Source organism: Dermacentor andersoni, chromosome 9, assembly GCF_023375885.2.
Source record: "Dermacentor andersoni chromosome 9, qqDerAnde1_hic_scaffold, whole genome shotgun sequence".
Classification (NCBI taxonomy): Eukaryota; Metazoa; Arthropoda; class Arachnida; order Ixodida; family Ixodidae; genus Dermacentor; species Dermacentor andersoni.
Genome location: NC_092822.1, coordinates 47,011,309 through 47,030,605, shown reverse-complemented (window position 1 = coordinate 47,030,605; position 19,297 = coordinate 47,011,309). Strand labels below are relative to the sequence as shown.

General features: G+C 43.9%; 3 protein-coding genes across 6 annotated transcripts in view; 1 reads left to right on the top strand and 2 right to left on the bottom strand.

The window, feature by feature from the left end:
* The window catches only part of LOC126527987 (proteasome subunit beta type-2-like), a 30,621-nt gene extending 30,413 nt beyond the window's left edge, over positions 1–208 (bottom strand). The window contains exon 1 of the mRNA XM_050175829.3: positions 5–208. Coding sequence (XP_050031786.1) covers positions 5–95 — 91 coding nt within the window. The 5' untranslated portion in view covers positions 96–208. The remainder of the gene's footprint in view (positions 1–4) is intronic.
* A 167-nt stretch (positions 209–375) lies between these two features.
* Positions 376–17,041, top strand: Gale (UDP-galactose 4'-epimerase). 4 transcript variants are annotated; one of them, XM_055069060.2, is made up of 9 exons: positions 376–555; positions 896–1,059; positions 1,837–1,955; positions 2,691–2,804; positions 4,396–4,575; positions 6,787–6,967; positions 7,749–7,840; positions 8,986–9,178; positions 12,836–17,041. In XM_055069060.2, the coding sequence occupies exons 2-9, from the start codon at positions 936–938 to the stop codon at positions 12,859–12,861; spliced, it is 1,029 nt and encodes a 342-aa protein (XP_054925035.1). In that variant the 5' UTR covers positions 376–555; positions 896–935; the 3' UTR covers positions 12,862–17,041. The 4 variants fall into 4 exon arrangements, with proteins under 4 accessions (XP_054925035.1, XP_054925034.1, XP_054925033.1 ...); XM_055069059.2 differs by lacking the exon at positions 12,836–17,041 and adding an exon at positions 10,259–11,720 and having other exon boundaries at positions 918–1,059; XM_055069058.2 differs by lacking the exon at positions 12,836–17,041 and adding an exon at positions 10,259–11,720 and having other exon boundaries at positions 915–1,059.
* Positions 15,766–19,297, bottom strand: part of LOC126527981 (trafficking protein particle complex subunit 12) — a 33,010-nt gene continuing 29,478 nt past the window's right edge. The window contains exon 14 of the mRNA XM_050175820.3: positions 15,766–18,476. Coding sequence (XP_050031777.1) covers positions 18,222–18,476 — 255 coding nt within the window. The 3' untranslated portion in view covers positions 15,766–18,221. The remainder of the gene's footprint in view (positions 18,477–19,297) is intronic.

Sequence of the window (19,297 nt, the reverse complement as noted above, 5' to 3'; positions counted from 1 at the left end):
TCACCGTGCTTAAGGACTATGATGCTGAACGCGGTCGTCCTGTCGGCCGCCAGCAGCGCAAAGTCCTTGAAGGCGACTCCTACAAGACATTCCATGCTTAGTCCGGTGAATCGGCTTGGTGTGGACCACGCGGTTAAAGGATAACACGTGAGAAAAAAAATTGAAGTCGTCGAACAGACACTAGCTTGGACGCTCAAACTCACGACGACGACAGACCGGAAGTTGAGAAGCGCTCCCTGTTGCCTCTCCAGTACCGCGAATGTTTTGTTTCCTGTTGACCCTTTTTCCCGCAGCTACTCGAGCCCTTACTAAAATACTTAGCTTTGCTTCTGCAAAACTGAGTATGCACATTATGACAAGTATCAAACGACATGCTTATCTATATTCGTTTAAACTTTTTATCTTTCATGTATGTTGATGCAGTCAACTGTGTGGCGGCGCTGAGGTACCGCTTAGAAACCGAAACACAAGACAGCTAGCGAGATCATGACGAGTGGCGGTGCCGCAGAGGCAGTCGACGTCGATTTCCTCAGCCGTTACACGTAGCGAGCCGACGTGAGTATCATGCCTTCCACCTCAATCTGTATTGCGAGTTTTCGAACCTCTCATACGTAACACTAAACAGGTAGTGCAGTATTTTCTGAATTCCCTGGAATCAGTTGTGGAATGAATGGAACACCGTGTACGGGCCTTGAATTTAGTTTCCTGGGTGTATTGGGTCGATTCGATCATCGTGCTACGTGAAAGCCCTGATAATTGACTCCGTGCGGACGGAGAGAGAACGTATTGCCAAATTTCCTGAGAGTATTCGAAAACATACTGTGGAAAGCGCGTGGCTTTGAGTCACCGCTTTGGCGATGCACACGGCCCTCGATCAAAGGTCGTTTCTTGATAGGTGTCATCGTGTCTGGCAGAAGCGGTGGAACACTCCCGTGATGACCAAGGGCAGCATCTTCGTGACCGGAGGCGCCGGCTACGTCGGTAGCCACACCGTCCTAGAGTTGCTCAACGCCGGCTACGATGTTGTCGTCATGGACAATTACCACAACGCTCATCCGGGTACGGATTGCTTGGCGATCCCGTTTTTTTTTTTGCATTTTCTTGCATGCTACGGCGCGTAGCGCAGTAGAAACCTTTCGCTGCGCTGTCAGGTTCGCTGCAACTTGATTGCAGCTGCCTGCGCGGTGCGCACGTCGACTGCTTTTACGCGTGCGTCACCGCGCATGCGTCGCTCCTTAGAGCAGACGACACACAAGCTGCTGAAACATGGCTTTTTTTTTTACCCTAGTTGCACACATTTTAATGGCACCTAGTAGACGTGGCTGTTGACAGCTTATTCTTGCCACGCATATACAGCAGTGAAGTGACAGTAACGAACTGAGCTGTCAGCCGAGAGTTCGCTGACATAATGACTGGTCAAGTGCCCCGACAGTTACATGCTAGCCGGGAAATGGGAAAGGTGGAATATATATTATATGTATATATATATTGTACTGATATGCAGTCTTGCCCTACTGATGTCATCTGCTTTTCATATTTTACAAGTGCTATTGGCACACATCTTTAATGCATTGAACTGCATAGCGTATAATGGCTTTTGCAAAGGAAGAACAGGTTTAACAAGATACTGAAGCTTTGTACTTGTGCAATTTCCAAGAGCACCATGATGTCTCTATTGCATGACTGAATAGCTTTTTGGCCATCACTTTCTCTTAATGAGAAAAAATTGCCAACACATACAATTGTCTGGTGAATATTGGGGACGCGCGAGCAGGTCATGTTCCGTCTGTGAATTTCTCACAGGTAACAGAATGACGGGCCTACTTTTTCTTGCAGATAAGACAGGTAAAATGCCCGAGAGCTTACGAAGGGTTCAGGAGTTGACCGGGAAGACTGTGACATTCTACAAAGCTGACCTGAATGACCAGAATTCCATAGACAACATCTTCAAGAAGGCAAGCATACTTCCAAGTAAAACCATGCAAAACTCACACTGAATAGCTATCTGACGAATGCATGAGAATGTTCAAACTATTACTTCAGCAAAATAAGAATGTGACAAATTCATGATTTAGATGCTATCAGAACAGCAGATTAAAATTAACTGTCGGTTAAAACTGTCAGCCCTTCCCAAGAAACACTAACACTCTGTAGGTATGCCAGTACCACAACTACCAGGCATATCAGCGTGAATATAATTACAATGAGCATAAAGCCAAAAACAATTTCACAGATATTATGTGATGAACAAATGACCCATAAAGAGTTATTGGCATTCAGCCTGCAGCTTGCTTGTTGTCAGTTTTACGATTAACAGATCCTAGCCTATCTACTCCTTCCATGAAATCAAAGCTAAAGCTAGTTAGGCTGATGTTTACAGATGCCTGAAAATGTTTGCAATTGGCATGCAATGTGAGAAACAAACATAACCATCAAGAACTGTTTTAAGAGAGGCCTTACACTGTATCCAAGATTTCATATATTTTTTTTTAATACAAGCAGCATCAATGTATCTTCATTATATATAGATAACAATCTGTCAACTGCTATTTTGTTGGCAATTGCGTGCAGGAAACTTTTTGTGCGATTTGAGCATTGGTACTACGGCACCCCACTAGACTCTGGTTCAAGCTTTCTTTTTTTTTCCTCTCTCTCTCTCTCTCTCTCTCTCCCGTTCCTGAACCATGCAGCATCACTTCGACTGCGTCATCCACTTCGCAGCGCTCAAGGCTGTCGGGGAGTCGTGGCAAATCCCGCTCGACTACTACCGCACCAACCTCGGCGGGACCGTGAACCTGCTTGACGTGAGTGCCACACGTTCTGAATACCTTGATGCCCACATAGTTCAAGCAGTAATGCCTGCCTACCTCACGTTTATGATGCTGGCAAAGCGCAAGAAACGTGCACCTGGTCGTACCCATCATATGCATCGGAAATGGTGCGCTTAATTCTTCTTCTTTTTTTTTTTATCTTGGATCGTAAAGTATCTGGGTAGCAAAAACAAAAGCACAAGTCAGATGGATACATCACCAGATCATTACTTCAACGAGTAATGAGGGGCCAATTTCAGTGATATGTTGGAGCACGCACATAGAAACCCTTGTTTCAGATAGCATAGGTATGAAGCAGCATTCATAATGGGAACAATGCGAATGAATAAGACGACGACAGAGTGAAAGGACCCAGGACCTGTGTCCTTTCACTCCGTCGTCATCTTGTTTGCGCTGTTCCCATTATGAATGTATACCAACTCGCCCAACTTTCCACTTTAATGAAGCAGCATCTGTGCAAAATTCTAGGTTTGAAACACGAGTGGGATGCATTATGAAAAGCCCACAAAAAAAACGAATGTGTTTAATACCGAGATTAAAAAAAACACCACGATTACCGCTTGCTGCAAATTATGGAAAACTCGGAACATGGAGGACAAGCCTAGCACTTGGGCATGACCTCTGAGATCGGGCAGCGCCTGCAACACTCTGAAAATCTCGGAGGCCGTGGTCTATGATTTACGTCGTGTGCTAACCACTAGATGCCCATGTCATCTGCTTTAATGCTATTTAAAGGCTGCTGACAAGAAACTTGGATGTTTACCAGCCTTGCAGCCTTGCCAAGATTGCTTCAATAGTGTATAGGGTGTTTTTTTATTTTTATTACAGAATTTTAAAGAATTGACCATTTCATGTAGCACGGTTCTACTTCTTGAGATGGATTACTCTCGGTAGCGGACATTATTACGCAAGGAATTAAAATTAATTTCAATTTTATTATTGTGCAAATATAAACACAATTAACAATGTTTGGCTAATTAACTTCTAAACAAATTACTTCACAGCACATTGGCTGCTGCTGCTCGTGTGTTGTCAAAAGCTAAACCATCGTTAATAAAACGTACCTGCCGTGGTTGCTTAGTGGCTATGGTGTTGGGTTGCTAAGCATGAGGTCGCGGGATCGCGTCCCAGCCAAGGCGGCCGCATTTCAGTGGGGGCGAAATGTGATAACATCCGTGTACTGTAGATTTATGTGCACGTTAAAGGACCCCTAGTGGTCCAAATTATTCTGGAATCCCCCGCTATAGTGTGCCTCATAATCAAATTGTGGTTTTTGCACGTGAAACACCATAATTCTTCTTAATAAACCGTGTATGTGTCTCACAAAAGGCATGTGCTCAAGGCAGGCTTAAAATGAATACATGTTGCATATGTGCAGCCAAGGCATGTTTTGGGTACACGAAATGTTGATTCGTCTCCTATGACAATAACACTCGCAACTTCCTAGAGCTCAGAATGTCGGGAGTCCAGTTTCTCCTTTAGTCTTGGCCTGTGGGCAGTACAATTGTTTCGGCAGAAACAATAAACTTCAACCTTCAAAACCTCGTGCTTTCAAATAATGCAGGTGATGAGGAGTCATGATGTCAAGAAAATCGTGTTTTCGAGCTCGTGCACAGTCTACGGCGTGCCCCAGTACCTGCCCATCGACGAGAACCACCCGACGGGTCAGTCCTGCACCAACCCTTACGGACGCACCAAGTACTTTATTGAGGAAATGCTCAAGGATCTCAGTGCTTCCGAGAAGGTGAGTGTCGCAGCATGGGGCGTGGAAATGGCATGTCTTATTTGTGTGAACGTCCCTTGAGAGTTATACGTTAAAGGAGAATCGACGTGACATTTACGACTTGTCTTTTTTTTTTGTATACCTTATATACTGTATTTCCGCGATTCTAAGCACCCCCCGATTCTAAGCACCCCCCTCTATTTTCGCGAAAAAATTGGGAAGAAGAGTTTGCATGCGAATCTAAGCACCCCCCTATTTGTTACAAAGAGCGCGTAGCCAAGACCGCGAAGCACGCTTGCTCACTCTGTCATCGAGCCGGAGCCGTCGGAGTCCCCAGGTGGAATGGCGTCCGCGGCGCGATCTTGCCGAACAGCCGAACTGCAGAGCCGCGCGGACTCGTGAGTGGCAGTGATAGTGACTAAGCATCCCACACAAGCGGTGGGCTCACGGTCTGCACCGATTTTTCTTTTGGATGCTTGCAAAATAAAATGTTATGTCTCGCACCCGTCTCGTCGTGATGTTGCAGCGAAAAGGGGGAGGAAGGGTCATTCTAGATTTTTCGAATCTAAGCACCCCCCCCTCACTTTGGGCATCGCGATCATGAAAAAAAGGGGGTGCTTAGAATCGAGTAAATACGGTAGTCGTGGAAGGGCCCTTACACAAATCGGGCCAGTGACGGCCCACTAAAGGTTCGTACTGTTTCCGCAACTGTAGCAAAGGGTAAGGGATGCGCAAATGCAGTAAACAACATCGGATGTCGGCCCATAATCCCCGAGCAGCACTGATCCACACTGGGCTCCCTCCTCTAGAGGCGAAATACCACCGATCTGACTGGAAATGCTGCCAACACAGCCGAGACGACACACCACACAAATTAATAATGGCGTGGTGGCGTCGGCCTGAGCAGCATGGATGGAAAAGCAGCTAGCGTCATCTAGCAGCAATGGAACTAACTACGCTTTGCAGCAGGACGTTTTGAACTTTTTTCCCCATAGTTTTGCCCTCCAATGTGGGGGTGCGGCACTTGTACGAGTGTATACGGTATTAAGGTGCAAACACTAGAAAATGTATAGGCAAATGTAAAAGCACCTTAAGTGGTTAATTTCAACGAACCAGTGTCAGTAGTTCTCATTTTGCGTATCTCGCACATAGTGCAGTGGACTCCCTTTAAGAGCTCCATTAACACATTCACTGCGGTATAAGTCATGGCTCGCTCGTGGCAGTTATTTCTCCTGTGCGGCATGCAGGGCATTTCTGCAGTGCCCAAGTAATGTCTTTGCTGGAAATCGGAGGAGAGGAGATATTCTTGCTTTTGTGTTGACAAGTCAAGGCAACTGTCCCTCCGCAACTTCAGGAAGTTTCAAAAGAGCACAACTTCCTGGTCACTACGCACCAGAGGAATATGACAAGTGACCCAATTCGCGAGTTATACCACGCAGGAATTGAGACTTTGAAAATTCCTACTACACTAACCCGTTAAGATGGCTTGCCTGGGTTCGATTCCTAACCACGGTGCCTGCGTTTCAGTGGGAGCGAAATGCAAAAACACTCGTGTGCTTTGGGATGTTAAGCAAACCGAATGAATGAATGAGTCAATCAATCAATCTGATAATAAGAATAGTTTGGGGACCTTTATCAAATTTCCGACAGGTTCAGTGAACTTCAAACGACAGAAAGCTGAGCTAGTTGGTAAGGACTCATTATGCAAAAAGAGGTGAGGCGTGCAGACAGGACACAAGAGAAAAGAAGTGGACAACATGAACGCCGGTGTTCGTGTTGTCCACTTCTCTTGTGTCCTGTCTGCTCGCCTCACCTTTTTTGCATCAGTGAACTTCATTTAGCTGATTTCCTTATAAGCATATTTTTAATATCACTTGAGATTCATCTTGTTGCTGTAAAGATAAGGCAGCGCATGTTTTTTTATCTATTTTTTCATGGCAGCTGTGTTTGACTTGGACTCATTTGGTTTCAAGTATAGCTCCAGCCCCACTAGAAATACAAGTGACTGTTTTCAATCGAAGAGCCAGGGTTCGTTGTATCTATGAGTTCATTATAACTTGTTATGTTATGACAAGGTTCTGACTGCGTTTTGCACTAGCTGCCTTCGAGCTTGCACGTTTCATCTAGTTTCGGCTACAGTTCTGGTCCCACTGGAATACAATTGACTGTTTTCTACAAAAGACCTGTAGCTCCTATAGTGAGTGGCCTTTGTCTTATTCCTGTATATACCAGGGCTGGTCGATAGTGCTGCTCCGATACTTCAATCCAGTAGGCGCCCACGAATCTGGCTACATCGGCGAAGACCCCCAAGGTATACCCAACAACCTCATGCCTTACCTCTCACAAGTGGCTATCGGCCGTCGGCCAGAGCTGTCCGTCTTTGGCAACGACTTCGGCACCCGCGACGGCACAGGTGAGCTTGATTGCCAACATGGTGCTTGATTGGCCCAGCTACTCGAACTGTCTTATTTTGATGGAATTGGCAAGAAGTTTCAGATAATACACCAGCTACCCATGTCTTATGGCCTTATGAAATTGAAAGGTGCACCATTTTGCCTGGCTACAGATAATCAAGAAATTATCATTTACTTTCGTTGACCTGAACACATGTAACGCACTGGTTTATTGTTGATGAAGGGCATTGTGCAGCAAATGCTACAAGCACATGTGCATCGTATAGCTTTGCAACAATAGACAAGAGAGGAGATTGGTAATGTGCAAGCTTACAATCAAGTCTCAATATAATGCAGTAAATATAATATTTTTCTAATTGATATGAGCATGCAACATACCTATGTAACAAAGGCAATTATATAATGAATGTGACTTTGTTATAACGAGGTCCAACTGTATTATGACCCTGTGCACTCTTGAATAAGGGCAGTGGCAAAACTACATAGCAGTGCAGTTTTTTTTCACAAATCCCATGGTTTACAAATGTTCTACATCGATTGTACCAGTATTCCTTCTGCTTTCCTTGAAGGCATGCTTTGATGTGTGCCTCTAAATGTTTGATATTTCACTTCAAATGATTGCCGGCCAACTGGCCACAACCCAAGCCACTTTGCCCATCTTTTGCTTTAAAGGAGTTTTGTTGTCAGTAACACTACAGGCAGACGTGGGTGGTAAGAACACCTAAAACAGATTTGTAAACATTGTACATAACTGAGGAGGCCTCTTTTGCCGCAACGCAGGTGTTCGCGACTATGTCCATGTGGTTGACCTTGCCAAAGGTCATGTGGCAACACTGGAAAAGGTCATGGCCGGAGAGATCCATGGTTGCAAGGTTGGTTGCGCTTTTTTATCTTTACTGAACAATGCCGATCAAAAGGACTCTTCCTATGCAATTGAGCACTAACAAGGCAGTGCTAAACGCAATATCTTTTTCAAAAAGTAGAAAAAGTGTGGCTGTAGAATTTGATGACACCTTGCCACACCTTTATTTTTAATAAAATAAAATAATTTTGCCTTCAGTAATTACGTACTTCTTTGCACCTTTCGGGTTTCCGCAGAACTATTACGTCAACCTTTATTTTTTATGTTGATGCTTGGTATGTACAGCATGGTCCACTGTTAAAGGGAACATGCAGATAGTGTTCTGCCATTAATTAACGCTGAGATAGAGCATAACGGCTCATAGGCAATCTTTTTTTGTATAAATGCATGTCCAGCTGATGACATCAGCCTTCAATAAATGCAAAGAAACATTCCGTCATTAGTAGCTAGGTGTCCTGTTTTACAGTTGACTGTAATGCACATACAGCAATGGATTTTTTTAAGCGAATGCCTTGATACAAGCAGTCCATGCTCTATTTAGATCATAAGCTCTAGAACGTGTCAAGCGATAAGTGCCGACTGTAAGGCTTCCTACAAAAATTACCACGGGGAGCTCGGGCACTAGCGTCTATGAGAGTTGCAGGCACAACGGTTCAGCCATCCTGAGAATTGGTTCACGAATTTGCCTAAACTTCACCCTTCTAGCTTCGAACGACTTTGTCCGTTTGTGAATTGATCAATTTCATCTAAATATTGCGTTATAAATGCAGCAGCGTGCAATAGTTCAGTCTCTGCAGAGAAACTGATCGCCTTCACATTCTTAACAAACATATGATTTCTTGGAAAGTTAGAAAGCTAAAGCATAATAACTAACACGACCAGAATGTCCAAAGCCATAAGCACACAAATCAGACAAACCCATGTACTAACCGTTATTTCCATGGTAGCTTAACGACAGCCATGCCACATTTCTCTATAGTAATTCTACTTAACTCCAGGGTGCTCGCTCACTAGCCCTCTTATCAAACACAACTTCTTGCCACAGTCTGACAAACACCGCCATCTTTGAGATGCCATCAGATGGCAAATCCCCGACCGCTGTATCTCGCTGGTGCGTTCAAGTGTTGTGCTTCTTTTAACCTTGTCTGTTTGCAGCCCTTCAACCTGGGCACAGGTCAGGGTTCCACGGTGCTGGAGGTGATAGCTGCGTTTGAGCAAGCGTCCGGCACGAAGATTCCATACAAGATAGTCGACCGACGACAGGGCGACGTCGCCGAGCTGTACGCGATTCCGGACCGTGCCGAGGAGGAGCTTGGCTGGAAGGCTGAGAAGTCACTCTATGACATGTGTAAGTTGCACCACTGTTATATTAAAATAATAGAAGGGGCACCACAAGATAGACACCACGAATAATTTAAGGCTGGTGGAGTACTCTTCCAAAACGTAATCATCATTTTCTTAACATTAAAGAAGTGTTCATTCTTAGCACAGATAAACCTGCCGTGGTGGTTCAAAGGTTGCAGCATTCCGCTGCCAAGTTTGCATTCTGAGGAAGCGGAATGTGAAAATGCTTGTTTGCCGTGTAGATTAAATAACTCCAGCTGGTTGAAATTAATTCAGGACACCCCATTTTGGCTTTCCTCACAGCCAGCATAATACTGAAAATTTTGATTAGCCCGTTATATTGTAAGGTATATTGAAGCTCTGAATCGGCATAACAGGACATATGGTTAATTCAAACTGTCTGTGGTTTCCCAGGTCAGAGCATTGAGACTAAAAGCAGCTAATGAGATGAGAGGACATTTTTTAAGTGCGTGCGTGTGTGTGTGTGTGTAAATGAGTGGATTATATATTTGTTTGAAAGCAGTGCCCTGCAACCGACGACTACCCACCATGGTTGCTTAGTGGCTATGGTGTTGGGCTCCTAAGCACAAGGTCGCGGGATTGAATCCCGGCCACGGCAGCTGCATTTCGGTGAAGGCGAAATGCGAAAACACCCGCGTACTTAGATTTAGGTGCACGTTAAAGAACCCTTGGTGGTCCAAATTTCCGGAGTCCCCCACTACGGTGTGCCTCATAATCCAAAAGTGGTTTCGGCACGTAAAACACCATAATTTTGTTTAATTTGCAGCCAACGACTGTCTTTAGGGCAAAATAATTTTTGCGTGCCGAAATTCATAGCTGTGGTGAATGTGACATGTTGGTTGATAATTCCTAATGCATTCCTTAATACACCATTTCAATAATTATTGTTTTTTTAGTTAGCAATTTTAGCGCACAACCAGCAATTGAGATGCAAGTAGGGTGAAATTATAAATTTAGTTGTTCCCTTCCTGTAATCGCACTGAAGAGTGCTGCCAGTATTGCTAATATGCAAGCGAATCATTGTCAAACAACCTTGTTTTTCTTTGTGGCTTTCATTTTCCAGGCAAGGACATGTGGAACTGGCAAAAGAAGAACCCCAACGGTTTTCTAGAAACGACAAACTAGCTTGTGGGTGAACGGCAGTGCGTGCCTTGCACTTGGCCTGTTTACTTTTTTTCTTCTCCGAGCTTATAACTTTTTTTTGTTCTCAGTTGGATGTTGAGTGTAGTCAGGGTTGTGCCGCGACCTTTCGTTGACGAACCTCGAGAAAAGGTCGCGAGAAAGAAAAGCAATCGAAAGAACACTAGTCTCATCTCAAAAAACCATTTTTGCTGGTTGTGTTGTTCCCAGTTATGGTCAGACCACGTTGCATGAAACTTCGAGCTTTTCTCTTTTCATTGTTGTTATTTTCTCTGCACTACTGAGCCCAAACAATTCTCTGAAGTCTTGCACCTAGTCAGAGCATATCAAGTTGTCCATCTAGTCTCTTCATTTGTGCCAAAGACTCTGGAGTAGCGATGCAGCTTGATGTTTGCCGTTCACTGTCATATCAACGTGTGACAGTAACTAAAGAAAGCACCACTTCAAAACTTTTTGCTATATTTGATTGTTTATCAGCCTGCCGTTAATGGTAACCGCAAGACCGTCCAAGGAATCATTCTTTCCAAATGGTTTTTGTGCTCGACAGCATCAGAATTTCGCATAAGCTCCTATTTTTTGTTGTTGTTTATTCAAGACGGCACGATTATATTTTGTGGTGGTTGCCACCACAGGATGGCAAGAACAATAAAAAAAAGTTTATGTCCAGTCATCAGAGCACATTAATGTCCGTTCTTGAATATAACTGTTATGATGCAATGATGGTGTTGAACATAAAATCATGAAAAGAGTGATTCCTTGGAGAATCCACCAGAGAGCTTGAATGGCATTGTAGCTCTGAATTTGCAGTCACTGTTGTCTCGATACACAACTTAAAAATATAGATTGCAGGTTTATTTTGGTGTAATTTTTGCCTGCAGTTGCTATTGTCTCGATACAGAACTGGAAAAGCACTACTGCAGGTTTGTTTTGTTATTTTTTTTGCCTGTTTATCAGTTCTCTACACTTGTTGCTGAAGAATGTTAAGGATTGCTGCGGAAATCATGCTTCTTATGGATGGATATTTTGCTTAATAGTGTCAACATTTCGCAACAGTTGTTTTCAAAGAGGCATTATTGTGCATTGGCGTTTTGAATGCAAACCTCTTTCCAGTCGTCGTTTTTATTGTTTTTGCCATTTTAAGGCACAGCGCCCCTGCATGTACGGCGTACTATATACAAAGGCAAAAAGTACTGTTTTATGCGTTGTTCTGTTTACTGCATTTCTCATGCCGATATATAGCCTGGAAAAGTTCCTTTCTTCTGGAGCAAGCTTTTATGATCTTCAAGATGCAGTGCTTTTTCTACAGAGTATTTTATAGATCAACACAGACACTTTCTATAACATTTTCTATTTCGTAATAAAGTATTTTTACTCGTACAAGCAAACTTGTGTGGAGTGACTTTCTAACAACTGCAAGCACTTATTCACGCATTCTGGTGCCACGGCGCCTAAGGCATGCATCACTTTATGGGCTAAGCAATGAGCTAATCACCCACAAGTGAATTTCACATTATCTGAAGGAGCAACCTGAAGTGTTTTGATTTCAGATCGTGCTCTGGCAGAAGAAATGAAATGTGGCCTACACTGAACCACAGGAGGAAGTTATTAATATGCACAGTTGTTCACAAAAAGGGAAACTCGCAGAACCAACTTTGGGTTTATATCTTTGTAAGCGATAGCATGCACATTATGACACAGACACGCAGAAGATTTCAGTGAAGAGCGTGTCCTGCAGCCACTATGGTGGGCGTTGCAGAGCAAGCTGAAGGATGTGTTGAATCGCGCTTGACCTTGCAGAAACGCGCCACAGCATGATAAGATACATGCAACGAACTTCCTGTTGTTACCAAAGAATGGTTGATACTCACTACGGGTGATTGGCCAGGAAGCCGGGGGTGTTACAAGTGTCCTTATTAAGATTGTAACCAAAATAAAATTTAGCATATCGAAATGTGGTATCCGAGACGAGCCCGTCAACTTTTCTTCGTCGTCTAGAACATGGGTGTGCTCACTTTTTATGGGTAAATTGTTCCCATGCGCCGTGCCGAGCATGCCAAACGTCTAAGCTCTGGCTTGCATGAGTTTATTCTGCCTTTTCTGGCATGCGTCCAAGGCCTAATGGTTAGAGTATCAAGCTCCTCTGGTGGGGGACCAGGGTCCGAAACCGACCATTGGACGTTATTATTTATTCATTATGTATTTCTAGTGACATCTAACATCCCAAGTTGGCCATAAATGGCTAGAAACAAACAAGCCGTAAAGCGGGTGGAAATGCCAAAGAAAGCTATCGTTTAAAAAAGAAAAAAGCTGTCCTAGTTGCGCTGAAATTATTTAAGTTGCCACACTCACCGAGTTAGAGCAAATAAAGCTTGCAGGAAAGCACCTCAAAGAAAAGGTTCATTGAGTATCACTCTGAACAGCAGTAGCTGATTGATCGGTTGTTTCATGATTGCAATACTATGGCTCCAATGATAATGACAACTACAAATATTGCTCGCAGCTGGACGACTACGAATGGAATTCTGAGTGGACGCTATAGCACTGCTGCAGCCAGAATAATGGTAGCAATGCAGTGTTTTTGCCAAGAAAACATGACGAAGATAAACACAATGGTGACACCTCAGACGAATGCCCTGAAGGCCGAAGAATGTTAACTTAAGTCATCACTGTAAAAGTGTCACGAAAACATTCTTACAATGCTTGCAGCTTTATCAAACAGCTTGTACTCTTCAAAACGCCTCTCACCACCAAAAACAAGCTGCACAACCAGGCATCATGCTACGAAGCATGGTGCATGTTGCACATCTACTACTAGGCAATGTAATAAAATCGAAACTATTTTGACACATGGAAATGACTTACCTAACACGAACTCTCAGTTGAATCTCGGTGCTCCACAGTCAAGCAAGACTGAGCAATCCGGTGCACTATGCCTTGGTCTACATTGTGTTCAGCAGTTATGTGAAAAAAGAAAGAACACAAAAAAAAAACTACAAAATAAAATAAAAATATTCATGAACTCCTGATTTTGTCACCTGAGAGAGATGCATTGTGACAGCACTTAGGGGATTTCATCAATCGGTGATCTACCACAAAGCATTCCAACTTAACGAACCTAACATTTTTCATGGAACAAAAACCGCTTGTGTCAATTTGTTGACACAAAACCAAAACGCAATGCAAGAGTATTTTTGACCATAACTTCACATTTAATTCCATTCCAGCAATCACATTTTAGCCACCCGTGGTCCACAAACATATACCTGTTTCTCGTGTTTTCTATTTACACACATGTACAGTCATAGCCTCCTATATACTTTCTGTGCCTGCTTGAAGGTGGCAAAGCCACCGTCCGCTTTCTCAAACCGGTTGACAGGTTGACACAGTTTCCCACAAGGTGGTGCCATCAGCCCTGGGTAGTGTGCAGGGAATTTGCCACATGCTTGTATGCCAAAACTTCTGTTGCGGTCCTGCAACTGGAGATTTTTATGTGTTCTTATTATGCCATGGCTTACTGCTGTGTTCCAAAGTGCAACTCTGATGGTAAACGTAACATACCTGGCACTTCGTTTCATGAGATCGCTAATGACAGTGACGCGAAAGCAGCTTGGTTGAGAGGCATCGTTAGGAAGGACTGAATGCCTAATATGACATCACATTACTTGGGTGTGTTAATTCCATGCTTTTTGCGATGTTGACTACACTAGTAGCGAGACGACGGCGCTACTTCCTTATGTGCACTACCCAGGGCTGCAGGTGTCACCTGGCAGCTCACTTTCAAATGACGTCTGCACACGACTCAGATTAAGCATAGGCTGTTGGTAGGGGCATCAACAGAGGTGTCAAACTAGAACAGGCCTATGGACAGCACCAGAGGTACCAACAGTGCTTCAGAGGAACAGCAGCCAATTGAGAGCATAAATGCTGGTGAGCGTCCTCATATACAACAACAATCAGGCCAAACATCCACTCTTGTTGCTTCGATGGTGGAGACTTGCCTGAATTCTGACTTTGACACCAAAATCCTGAGAAGGCAGGATCCTAATGTGCAAGCTTCGGCCACCTCCAACTCTCCAGAACCAGGTGAGGCCATGACAGCGATTGCGTGCGGATTGGCTGATAGAAACCAGCAGGAGTCAGCCTGGTTGAGCACGGGGGCCAGGCCAAGAGGCCGATGGCAGGTTTGCCTACCGTCTAACCTAATGTCCTCCTCAGACAGCGGGGTAAATTCCCCTGCATGCTGCGGGGGATCCCTTAACAGGAACGAAAACTCTGGCAGTCGTCAAGGCGCAACGAAAGGTGCTAAGGCAGTGGCAAACTGCTTCGACAATGTTATCCTGGTTGACATAGTAATGGTGAGTGAAAGGGCCACCACCGAGCCAAAAAGCCACGAAGTCTGTTCGGAATGTGGACAAGCTTTTACGACCAAGATTGGGTGAAACCAATCTTTGTCCTGCAAATCCGACGAGTCTCTCGGCCACATCCTTTGAAGGTGTCATCGAATGGATCACAGCCGTGCTACAAGACACGACAACATTCTAGAACATCTGGAGAAGAAAATAACGGAATTGGGATGGCAAGTAGTGAGGGAACCACACTTCAAAACATTGAACGGCACAAGGATCCCCAAGCTAGTAATTACAAGAGAGCACCAAGCTTTGATACTGGATGTTCAGGTCATCGGAATGCGAATGCCACTTTCAGATGCCCATGATGTTAAGAGAAACAAATACACGATCCCAGGTTTGATCATGCAAATACCACACCGTTCAATAGTATCAACAGTAACGTTAAACTAATGCGGAGTATGGGCTACCCAATCGATAGGCGTGCTTAAGGGCATAGGGCTGGATGTGCAGGACTTCAAGTTAATGACAATTAAATGTCTACAGGGGGGCCTCCACGATTTTCGAACCTGCCAAAGGATGACCTCAGTTAGACCTGAGTAAAGACATTGGAAGTGTATCAAACGTTGTCGAAGAAGGGTCTATCTACCAACAGTTGATAAGATTACTGCGTTTTCTTCATGCATTTTGTGTGCAGAAGAATGGGAAGTGCAGTGAGTGAGCAGGCACAGAAAGTATATAGGAGGCTATGATACAGTGCATTGTCATGACAACGCAAGTAACCAGAGCAGTTCATGACAACACAGTAAAGATTAAAGCAGTGCTGTCAACCTATCTTTCTTATAAACCACTGTTCATTGACACTTTAGTCTTAAGAAACTTCCATATATGAACAAGTTCAAAACATTTTGTGAGATATTCCGAGCTTAACATTTTCAACCAATGCATTCTTTATGGTAACACCAAGATAAAGTTCCTAGATAGATTTTCCATGCTAGAAACTGACACAGGCATATTGTACCCGCATAAAGAAAGTACTGCACAAATTAATGTTTCTGCTAGCATTGATAACATTACTAGTTAGTCTGATTATATGCTTTATTAGAGCAGGGGGTTCATATAGTGCAGCATTAGGTGGATTATGAATAAAATTTGCATGAAGGCTCAGGTTATTTTACTATACATAGTATCTGCATGATCATCAAAGTACAACCACTGACTTGCTACACACACTGTCATATCTCATGGAACATTTCCAATGTAACATGTGGACTGTCATACATCAGCTGAAAAAAGAAGACACACTGAACATGTACACTTCGCCCATGCTTTCATGGTGCACGTAAAATGCGTCGTTGCAATAGTTACTGATGCTGCTAGACAAGAGTGGTCGCACAGGATTTTGAAGCAAAGAGGAAATTCAACAGCAGAAGTGTGTCTACTGCAAATCCACCTTGGTAGGCTATGTATCGTAGAATACAATTTACCATATTTACTCGAATCTAACACGCACTTCCGATAAAACGTGTCCAAAAATAGCCTGTGCGTTAGAATCGAGTACGACCCTAAATTTGCGTTACCATATTGCCATAGGAATTCCAAATGGCCGCCTCCATGTGCTATAGTATGTGTGCTTAGGTTAGTGCACCGTCCGTCTTCCCGGTCTTCCCGTTTTCCGTGTTTGCTCTATCAACATGGTAGTGCCAACTGCAAAGACATGCCGAGTTCATCACGATGCCGCAATTAAAAGAAAAGTGGTCACATGTGCGGAGACGGAGGGAAATCAGGCCGTATCATGGCCGTTCGGAGTTCCCGAAGCTTGCGTGCAGGACTGGCGCAAACAGGCGAAGCTTTCTACTCTGGTGGCTGCGACGGACGATGCGGCCGTGCGGCCCCTATCGTGAAAGCGATCTGCGATGGAGACAAGAGTCTACGCATCTAGGCGCACCGCGCTGTGTTCTCGTTGCTTAGTGCACGTATCCGCACAAAGGTCAATTCGCTCACTCCTGCTACTGCAATTCCCCACTCCAGCGTTTTGATAAAGTTTCTGCGGTCATTGCGTGAGGCGTGTTCGTGCTCGCTTGTGTGCGTGCGACACCATGCTTGTTAATTTAGTTAGTTAGCGAATGCTTAAAAATTTATACGGCTGATAAAAGTGCTATCCTTTTCGTATAGATGTCTACTAATTTGCTATCGTAATCAATGCTTCGCCTTTCGGGTGAAACTGCGACATTTTTTATTTATTGCAACTTTAGTGTACTGGGAGTAAGTCTTTGTTTTTCCAAATGAGAGAAAGTTGTATTCCTGTATGAAAGAATGAGGTGCGCATTAAATTCGAGGGCGTTTTTTTTTTTTTTTTTAATCACGGAACATGGGTGCACGTTACAATCGAGGGCATGTTAGAATCGAGTAAATATGGTATATAAAATGTGAATGTGTGCTTCTGATCATAGTTCATACTAATAATATCACTCAATCCTTAAATCATTAAATACAATTAGTTATATCTGATTAGCCATAACTAGGCATTACACCATGTTAAAGCAACAAGCAATTGTTTCCTACATCATGAAAGTTCTGAATTAAACTGAATTCAACTAAGATATTGGCTTAATATATAACACAAAGTAAAGCAACAGGCCTGTGGCAGACTTGCCCTCAGACACTGATTACTATGACTAATTATACCACATTGCATGTGATGCAGTGTTAAACTGATAGCCAATCAACATTAATATGTACAAGTTGAGCTAAACCTATCGTGGAAGGTAGCCAAACACAGCATCAAGCTGAATTATCGAACCTAACTTGAGGTTCAGGATGATACTTGAATGTCGACAGTTATTTTAAATATGTTTGGTATGCCGTGTCAGACCGGCAGACCAATGCTTTCTAGTACCAGTACACAAAATGGTTAACTGCAGAGAACGAGCCAACATTACTGCTCATACATGTCATACATAACACAAGTCGACAGAAAACTGACATGTGCATTGACTCTTTCACGATGGTGAAAGTTGAGTGATGGAGTTCACATTACTCCTTTAAGAACAGTTCTGTAAATGACAACGAACTAAAGGTTCCAAAAGAGCGTGCCATGTTTGTGCAGCTTGAAGAACGTAGAGGTCCGGCCTTTTTGGCCAGGCACAGAGAAGAATGTTCAAGTGCAATAGACGACATTGACAAAATAAGTGAATGCGTGTCTACTGCACTGCTGTGTCTTTTACTGCGCTTGAACTTCTTTCTATAGCTTCTCTGTGCTCTTTACATTTCGTCCCTGTGTCGTCTGCATTTCTACTTCCTTGACATCTATCACAATGCTCCCACGCGGCCTAACCATTTGAAACTGGCTGATACACCATATCAGCCCGACAGGCAATGTGCTTTTGCGCATCAGGATGTGCACCATCAACCACACGTAATGAAGGGACGTAAACAGCACTTAACGCAAGTCTGCAGGAGACTCGACTGTCTGCTGTCATCGATGCATAGCCTGTTGCATGGCGAGACTTTCTACAACAGCGTGCTGCCCAGTCAGCGTCACGTCTTGGCCGGCTGAAGCTTGAGCGAGGCCACGTTGAAGCCGTCGCCCGCGTGCTTGGCGACAAGCCTCAACATGCTGCGTTTCTTGGCGACCGCCTCGGACGACTGCAGCTCGTACAGAGTGCACACGTTGAAGAGGTAGCCCTCGTGCAAGCAGAGCGCGGGGTCACCGTGCATCGTCGACTCTAGCAGGTGGACTGACTCGCTCAGCCGGCCCAGGTAGAGAAGGCAGACAGCCATGTTGTTGATGAACTGCACCACGATTTGCACATGGGGAGCTCCCGACAGGTACTGCCTGTCAACTGGCAGGTGCCACTAAGAAGTGGCGTTCACAGTAGAAGCTGTTCTCGAGTTAGTCATTTCATACTTAAAAAGACACTAAAGAGAAAAATAAGTCCACTTGAATTTTTAAATTACACTTTTGCACTACCAAAAACGTCACTCTCACCACGAAAGGAGGCTTAGTAAGCCACAAGAGACTCAAAAATAGGTGGCAACGCAGCTTTAAAGTTTCCACCCCAGCTCATCAAAACATCGTGGACTTTGATGGCATCTGCTAAGACCTAGATAATTTTTTATCAGCAAAGATGGACTACATTGTATTCTAATAGGCCACAGATTGAACTCAGCAGTATTTCTTGAACTCAGATTGAACTCAGTATTTCTCTTTAGTGCCCCTTTAAAGTGATACCTGCTGCATTAACATGACGACACCATAAAGGTAATAGGAACATGTGTTGGATGTATAGTATCAGTGACATGTTGACCTCACCGTTTTCTGCCAAAATTGATTTCTTTGATGACAAATCCTAATATAGCATGTGGAATTGATAACAAACTGCCATTAAGCTGGCACATGATCCTTTGTAAATGTGCTTATTATTCCTGCCTTCCTTCCTGAAATAAACGAGTTGTGGGCATTGCATATTTCCTGTCACCTTTCTTGCATCTGTCGTGCTAATGCTATGCCTATTGCTTTAGGTGTCTACCCCGTACGCCTCATTGATGCCCTCATGGAAACAAAGTATTCTCAAAGGCCATGCATTTGAATGCTGCATGCACCGAAAACATGT